This window comes from Pristis pectinata, chromosome 2 (assembly GCF_009764475.1).
Source record: "Pristis pectinata isolate sPriPec2 chromosome 2, sPriPec2.1.pri, whole genome shotgun sequence".
In the NCBI taxonomy this organism is placed as follows: domain Eukaryota; kingdom Metazoa; phylum Chordata; class Chondrichthyes; order Rhinopristiformes; family Pristidae; genus Pristis; species Pristis pectinata.
Genome location: NC_067406.1, coordinates 21,250,147 through 21,257,671, shown reverse-complemented (window position 1 = coordinate 21,257,671; position 7,525 = coordinate 21,250,147). Strand labels below are relative to the sequence as shown.

The following is a 7,525-nucleotide window of genomic DNA, read 5'->3' as shown; positions in this document are numbered from 1 at the left end:
TATTAACAGTAAGGGAAGGGTTGCGCCCAGGAACACTCTTAGCGCCCAGGCACCGTGATTAGTAATATTTTCGACTGATTTCAGAAGCAACCGTGCATCGTAGGCATCCAAGCATAGGTATTTCGGGGAAAATCAGCCCGAAGTCTTTTTTCCCATATTACAGCCAGTTATCATTCTGAAGAGGGTTATATTTAACGCTTATAATCTTGGATTGAACCCCTTAATGCGTGCACCAACCTCCCTGCGCTCCAATCCTGAACTGCTGCGTTCTCTCCTCGAGTGCCGGCTCTTTCAGCAAATGTTACCTTCTAACCGCATTTTACTCTCATTTCTACTTCACGCAAGTGAGGAAACTAATGCTCCCGCATCCCTTTTGGTTGGTTCCGATCAAAACAACATTCATTTTTTTGAAGCCTCATTCATATAAATCGGATGGACCCATGCACCTTATCCCAAGTTAGCTAAACTTTTATTTTTACACACAGCCCGTTAAAATGTTGTCTTTTAGCAAAGTGATTTACCAACTTGGTAGTATTTGGATGTCTTATTCTTGATTTTACTTATTAAGATACACATTGGGCAAGCGTTGATCTGATCCAACCAGACCACCTTTGTTATGTCAACTCAAAGAGAGTTGGCCAAATGGAGCCAGATATTTCACCCAAACTAGCCCACGAAGTGATACAGCTCAGCGCATTTGCTAAAGCTGTTATGCTAAAAATGCCCTTTCGCGTTACCGAATGGCATGGATTGCGACGATATGTTCTGCAAAGCTACAATTAATAATATTCACAAATCGCCGTCATTCAAATGACTGGGAATGTAAGGAAGGCCGCCTATAATCAAAGGCAAATTCTAATGCAGTTTTTTTAGGGACTTGAAAAGGAAGCCATAAATTATCTGAGTTCAATCATTTCTGATGCTTTTACTTTTTTGAGGAAGGAGCTCTGTGATGCGCCGATCCTCGGGCTCCAGCGGGGAGAGGACATGGTGAGTCAATAGGAGCAGCTCATTCCTGCTGTACATGGAGTAATTTGCAGGAAATTAGAGGGTGGTCCCCTTGCTAAAGTTTGCCTAGCTTTGACAGGAGTCCACTGCTGTCCTTTACACCGTTTCATTTACATGCAAATGACTGCCGGCAGCTCCTCGCCAAGTAACAGGGGCAATCAGATACTGCAGCGGAGACAGAGAAGGGAGAGAGAGAGAGAGAGAGAGAGAGAGCTCAGATATGTCGTCCCCTCCCCACCCCCACCCCCCCCCCCCCCACCCCCCACTCTTAAACACTCTCCGATCAGCGGTAATTACACTGCGACTGACGGCAGTGAACATTCAAACTTTAAAGATTAACTTCAACTTCTTGCAATCTGTGGAGAGAAGAACTGGCCATTTGCACTGGCTGAATCCTTGTCAAGTCTCATCTAACAGCCGGGACATCTATATGATCCCCTGCAATTTCCTATTTTTTTACAATAACACAATTTGCCAAATGTATTAGGAGCTGTCCGTACTCAACGTTACATTTATTCAGATTTGTTACCGCTGATTGTTATGTGAATAACTTTAAGTACTTTTATTTTTTTTCTCCTTTCTGAAGTCTATTTATATATAACGTGTGTCGAAGTATCTTTCTCATCGAGCATACCCCGAATACTGCATGCGGTGTTCGTCGTTTATTTTCAGCATTTTAAATTAAAAATAAGTAACTGTCCGCACATTCGATCCAAAAGTTAAAACCTTAAAACATGTTATAGGGTCCATATTATGGAAAAGGTTTGCGTTAACAATTGAGCTATATTGTATTAATAAGAACCCATAGAATGTTAATCTGGAAAGACAAATGATCTTATTGGAAATGATCATAAAATGGACATATTCGCTTGTGCATGAAATTCTCTTAGCAACTGGGAAACTTTGGTTTAATATCTGCATATTTCTTTGAATCTCTCTGCACCGTCTTAAGCAATTGCACGTCAAGCATCCATCTTCCAATGTACAATATCGTAGAATATGATGTATGTGCCCACTCTATACCGTTGGGAGAAAGTTTGTCAAAAAAAATCTCCGGAAAATCTGTAGTGCAAATATGAACCTGGGCATAAATCAGAATAAAGTCATTACAGGGGACAAAATGTTGTGGGCACTGATTGAAGTCTAATAGCTTCTTCCAGTTTGTCATATTACGGAGAACGGCTGGTGGCTTTGATTAAAGTCAGGGGTTGCTGTAACTCACCCCGGGCACGAACCTTTGATGCCCTGGTAAGTACCCCCACCCTGCCGAAAGTTACATCTGATTATCTGGCCGATTATTTCACAGAACTTTTAATTTCTGCTTTCCAAAGGATCATTGCCCGCGGTAATTACGAAGGTCCTGTCCTTGTAGGTGTCATGGATCTGACAGAGGGAGAGAGAGGAAAAAAATCCAATTTTCGTGCCGGATTCCAAACGTACTTTTTTTGGCAGTTGATTCAACGTTCGGTGCTCAAAATTACAGAGGAAAACAGTTTCTAAATGCAGGAAAGTTAGGCCCTATATCTCAACGTGACATTGTAAAGCATCCATTTAATCAGCATATTTACCATCACGTTTTAAATTAAAATTCAATATTCCATATAAATAAACGCTTTACCTTAAAAGCCCGCATGTCATCCATTAAATTGAAGCTAACACTTCCATTAGTGAGCCGGTATTTATTGTCAAAACCATCGTAATTTAAAATGGCTTAACTTTAATTTCCAGTAACTATTCTTTTTTTATTTTAAAAAAATCTCTATTCTCGCTCTTAGTCAGCGGGTGACGTGTTAAACAGAAGGATAGGTGTTTAGGAGAAAATAGCTCTTTGTTTGACCCCCACCCCCCCCCCCCCATCTCAATTATTTAAGGAAAGCGCCACCCCTCCCAAATAAGGCTATTTAGATGGTTTCCAGATGAGTGGAAGCGCGCTGCAAAAGACCTGACAGCCAAGTATATCACAGGCAACATCATCCGTCTCTCTCTCTGTGATGTAGATTAGAGGCTATTAGGGGCAAGGGATTAATTTGTAGCCAATTACAAAACGTTGCTGAATATGAATGCATAAATAACATGCAGTCTGGCGTGTGTGTGGGGCAGAAATGTCTAGGGGGAGTCCTAGGGAGACAGTCAGGACCTTCTGAGGATCAGTAGCACTTTGTGACTTCACATTAACACCCTTGATCGACGCCAGGGGGTGAACCGGATTCAAAGATTTGGCTGTGTACATTGCCGTATTTTTTTAAAAAAGAAAAGACTATTAAACAGTTTTGCTGGGAAGTCATGAACGTGAATAGAGAAAAGGTTCAGCCCGCTGATATATCCTTACCATCAGCGGCGGTGGCAGATCCGATGTCTTGTACCATCCACACTGAAGCCATGGATGTGAGTGGGGAGCAGAGGCTCCCCGGCAATGATCTGGCTGCTTTCTCCTGCCCGGCCAGCCGGGAGAGACAAGGGGACACACAGGGCATTGCTGGCCAAGAGGCAGTGGTCGTGGTCCCAGCTCCTACCAGCAACAACAGGACCACCTCTTTCTCGGTCTTGGACATTCTGGATCCCAACAAGTTTAACAGCAGCAAGCGGCGGCAGTGCAGCATTCTGTACAGAGCCGGCGGCGAGTACACAGTGGCAGCGGCGGGGGAAAGGGCTGCAAACGCTTTTTGTGAAATTGCAGATCGGAAAACGATAAACGATAGCGGGTTGGACACATGCAAGAAGGCAGCTGATATCATCAGTAAGTATCGGCGACCAGCGCGCTGTCTTGAAAGACCCGCGCCCAGAAGTCTTGGTGTAAGTTTGACGCGCTGGTTAAAAATAAAAGATGCTTTGGGCAAACCACGATTAGGTAAATTAACACGACGGAGTCTCGTGTGCTGATGATCCGCTGTCAGTAATGAACTATGTATGCTGACCTTTAATAAGGAAAGAGCCTAATGTTAAGGTAAGGTTTTAACACTCGCTGAAGCAGAGTTCCACAGTGTACCAAGTCTGTTAAGTACCCAAGTAACTGAAGAAACCCTTTCGGAAAGATCTCAATGTTAATTTGTAAAGGTTTGTGATTTTCTGAACATTTTGTTTTGCAAGTCAGTGTTGTTAATATATCAGCTCCTTGCACTCGCCTTGTGATTAGATTTAATTACTTTTGTACAATTTGAGGTCTCTCGTGTTCCATTCGGCTGGGCTCTTTTTTTAAGAGGTTGCTTGTTTGAAATAAAAAGGACTCGCTGCCGTTTAAAGGCGCTTTATCCAATCTTTCAAAGACATCTCTAGAGTTTATCCTTCATGCTTTGGGCGACAGATTCAATTTTCTCTCTCCCCTTCGGTTTTTAGGACGAATCAGACTAATTGTGACAAAACGCTGCTTATCTCTAGAAAAACAATTAAATTTCTTCGATTACATTTAAGGTAAAATGTGCTTAGGAGCGCTAAAGAGCTCTTATAATGGCGAAAATCGCCCCAGAGTGGCATGTTGGGCTGGAAGGATCGATATCCTATTATCGAATTCTGCATATCTCTTTCAAACAGCTTGCAAACACTCCTAAAACGTCTAAATTATAGGGTCAAAATTCGGATAATTACTCGATTAAAACGTATTACAGTTATTAGTGGCTGCCATTGATCGAGGATCGCTTTCGACCCAGACTCCAGATTGCAACCTGCGCACGTCTTTCAAAAAAAGTCCTAACTTTCTTCCTTCTAATCTGGTGACATTCGAAGACAGAAAAGGCAGAGCGGTCATCAAACGGCACTCTCCCCGAAACTCGCGAGCAGCAAACTGTAAAAAGCAAAGTGCTGCCCAATTTGAGTCCAGTTATCTAAAGTCGCTCCTTATAGGACCTAGAGTGTCTGATCCGGTTAAAGTTTGAGGATGTACAGTTATTGTTTAGATCAAATGAAGCATGTTATACACAGAGTAACCAGGCGAACTGCAAATTAAAATAAGAATGCATCAGAAGGTCAGATTGTTAATTGCGGCCGTTCCCAGGGGGCCGTTTCTATAATTCACATAACACACTGCACGTCGCCTACATTTGGATGTTGATTAAATGGTGGGAGAAGGAACACGCAACAACGCAGAGAACAAACCCTTCCTGTGAACATATGCAATTTCTGTTGAAAGTGGTAAATGTTTTTTAAGTGCGTTATTATTTTCCCTGCTACATCTAATGGGGCTTTAATATGATTACAATTAATTTAAGTGTCTTGCAATTAGTTTCCACAATAGACGGACTTCCCTTACAGACAGCAGTCCAGTTTAATCAACGCAGCTTTATATCTTTCAGAGATTTACCCCTACCTCACCCGATCTGGCACTAACAGCTCTGTTGTTTAGTAACTACATTTAAATGACATTATAAAATTCACATAAACTCGTATCCACGAGTATTTCTCGTTGTAGTCCACAACGCTCTTATTAAATAGTTCTAAATAGTTACAATGTCAATAGCATTCGAACTATCTACCAAAAAAAATAGATTATATCGTCAACAAAATAGAACGTATACTAGAGTTATACTCAGGTAAATGATTCTCAGAAAGTCGATACGCGCTTTATTCAAACCGGCTAGAATGCCAAATGCTATTGGGATACGAAGGTTGTAGTTATTCAGCGCGTCTTCACGAATGACAGCAGGGATCGCTGAATTTGTCACCTGTTTACTCTGAGTGTTCATTTCCCACCTGGTCACTTTCCTGGATAAATCATGGAGGAGATAGGCCCCACAGAAAGTCTGCTCACATGAAGTAATCTATATATTTTCCCTGATATTCTGTCAGGATGCCTGAAGTGCCTTCCTTTTATGCTAACCGCTGACGGTCAGTTGTGATATAGGAAAACAAGTCTTGCAACTTTTTCAGTAATTCTGGAGAAACAAATTTGCCTGTTACCGAGAATTGGCGATGACTCGTTTCAATTCAGCAGAGAAGTTGTCAGTGAGTTAATTACGTGCAAGTATCGACTTCAAACGCGGCGATTAATAGTTGAGACAAACACGACTTCTCAACAGCTGTATGAAACTGGTTTTAAGATCTGAGTGCAGATTGGAGAGTAATGACTAAAATGAATTATAAAATCAAGTGTGATATGATTATAACTTTTACTTTTTAGTATAACGTGTTGTGGTTCAGAAGTTAATGGATTTTTATAAGGATTAATACAGGTGTAGAGCCCAAAGTGAGCTATGATTTTCCAATCTTTTAGTCTTTGAAGTCCTGTACAAAAATGGTTGGTGTCTAATGGTCTACTTTATTTACTCCCCACACCCACCCACCCCACTATCACCATCCCACGAAGAAGATGGAGATTTCCTTGACAGTTACAAAGCTGAGCAACGCGAGAAAGACTTCTGCCGGACCTTAGAATCGGAACACGACAGCAACGAGACGTCGAGGCAGGAGGACGCCGAGGAGCTGAGTGAAGATAGCGGGGCGGGGAGGAGAGCAGGAGGAACACCAGGGGGAGGAGGAGGTGGCACTCTGGTCTCTCCAGGGGAGAGGATGCCCGGGGTCGAGGGAGAGGAGGACGAGGAGGACGAGGAGGAGGAAGAAGAGGAAGACGAAGGTGCTGCGGGAGGCCGAGAAAGCCTGAGCCCTCGCAGCCCTCAGAGCCAGCAGGTGCAGCAGTCCCAACCCCAACCTCAGCAGCAGAGCCAGGCTCAGCAGCACAAGAGCAAGAGGAAACGCAGCGGCTCGGACGCCAAGTCGGGCAAACCCCGGCGGGCCCGCACTGCCTTCACCTACGAGCAGCTGGTGGCGCTGGAGAACAAGTTCAAGTCGACCCGCTACCTGTCGGTGTGCGAGCGCCTGAACCTAGCGCTGTCCCTCAGCCTCACCGAGACCCAGGTCAAGATCTGGTTCCAGAACCGCAGGACCAAGTGGAAGAAGCAGAACCCCGGGGCGGACACCAGCGCTCCCACCGGGGGAGGAGGAGGCGCAGGGGGCGGAGGAGCAGGTGGTGGCGGTGGAGGGGCAGGGGCAGGGACGGGCTTGGGGGGACCATCGGGGGGCCACCTGGGTGGCCTCAGCCCCATGAGCTCCTCCTCTCCGGTGACCGGGCCACTCTCCATGCACTCGGCTTACTCAAACCCCGGCGGGCTGGTGTGCGCCGCACAGTTGCCCTTCCTGCCCTCTCCGGCAGCCGTGCTCTCCCCTTTTATGCTCAGCTCGCAGACTTACGGGGCTCCGGCTTTCTACGCGCCACACTTACAATGAAAAGATCAAAGGCGAGGAAGTTGAGCTGTGCGTGTGTGTGTATACATGTGTGTACATGTGTGTGTGAGTGCGTGCGTGAGGAACGTAGTCCCACTTTGCCCCCCAGAGCCAATACTCAATCAAAAGAAAAAAAGAAATTAAAATCTCCTCCCTTTTCTTGGGGGGAAAAAAACCACGATGAAATTAAAAGCCCAGACATCCAAACTGCCTACTTGTCATGGTAACAAGTCCGTATTTGGAATGTTGATCGATACAACTGAACTATTCACCCACATGCTGTTTATGTTAAAGCATTTGAAACATG

The 7,525-nt window shown here is 44.5% G+C and overlaps 1 protein-coding gene across 1 annotated transcript; it reads left to right on the top strand.

The window, feature by feature from the left end:
* The first annotated feature begins 3,291 nt into the window (after positions 1–3,291).
* nkx1.2lb (NK1 transcription factor related 2-like,b) lies at positions 3,292–7,221 on the top strand. Its single transcript, XM_052033785.1, has 2 exons — positions 3,292–3,856; positions 6,212–7,221. The coding sequence occupies exons 1-2, from the start codon at positions 3,292–3,294 to the stop codon at positions 7,219–7,221; spliced, it is 1,575 nt and encodes a 524-aa protein (XP_051889745.1).
* The last annotated feature ends 304 nt before the right edge of the window (positions 7,222–7,525 follow it).

Excerpts from the sequence above, each read along its gene's own strand:
- nkx1.2lb (XM_052033785.1), top strand. The coding sequence starts at position 3,292 with ATGAACGTGAATAGAGAAAAGGTTCAGCCCGCTGATATATCCTTACCA. Across the intron at positions 3,857-6,211 it reads TTTGGGCAAACCACGATTAG|TCTTTGAAGTCCTGTACAAA; the intron begins GTAAATTAACAC and ends CCAATCTTTTAG.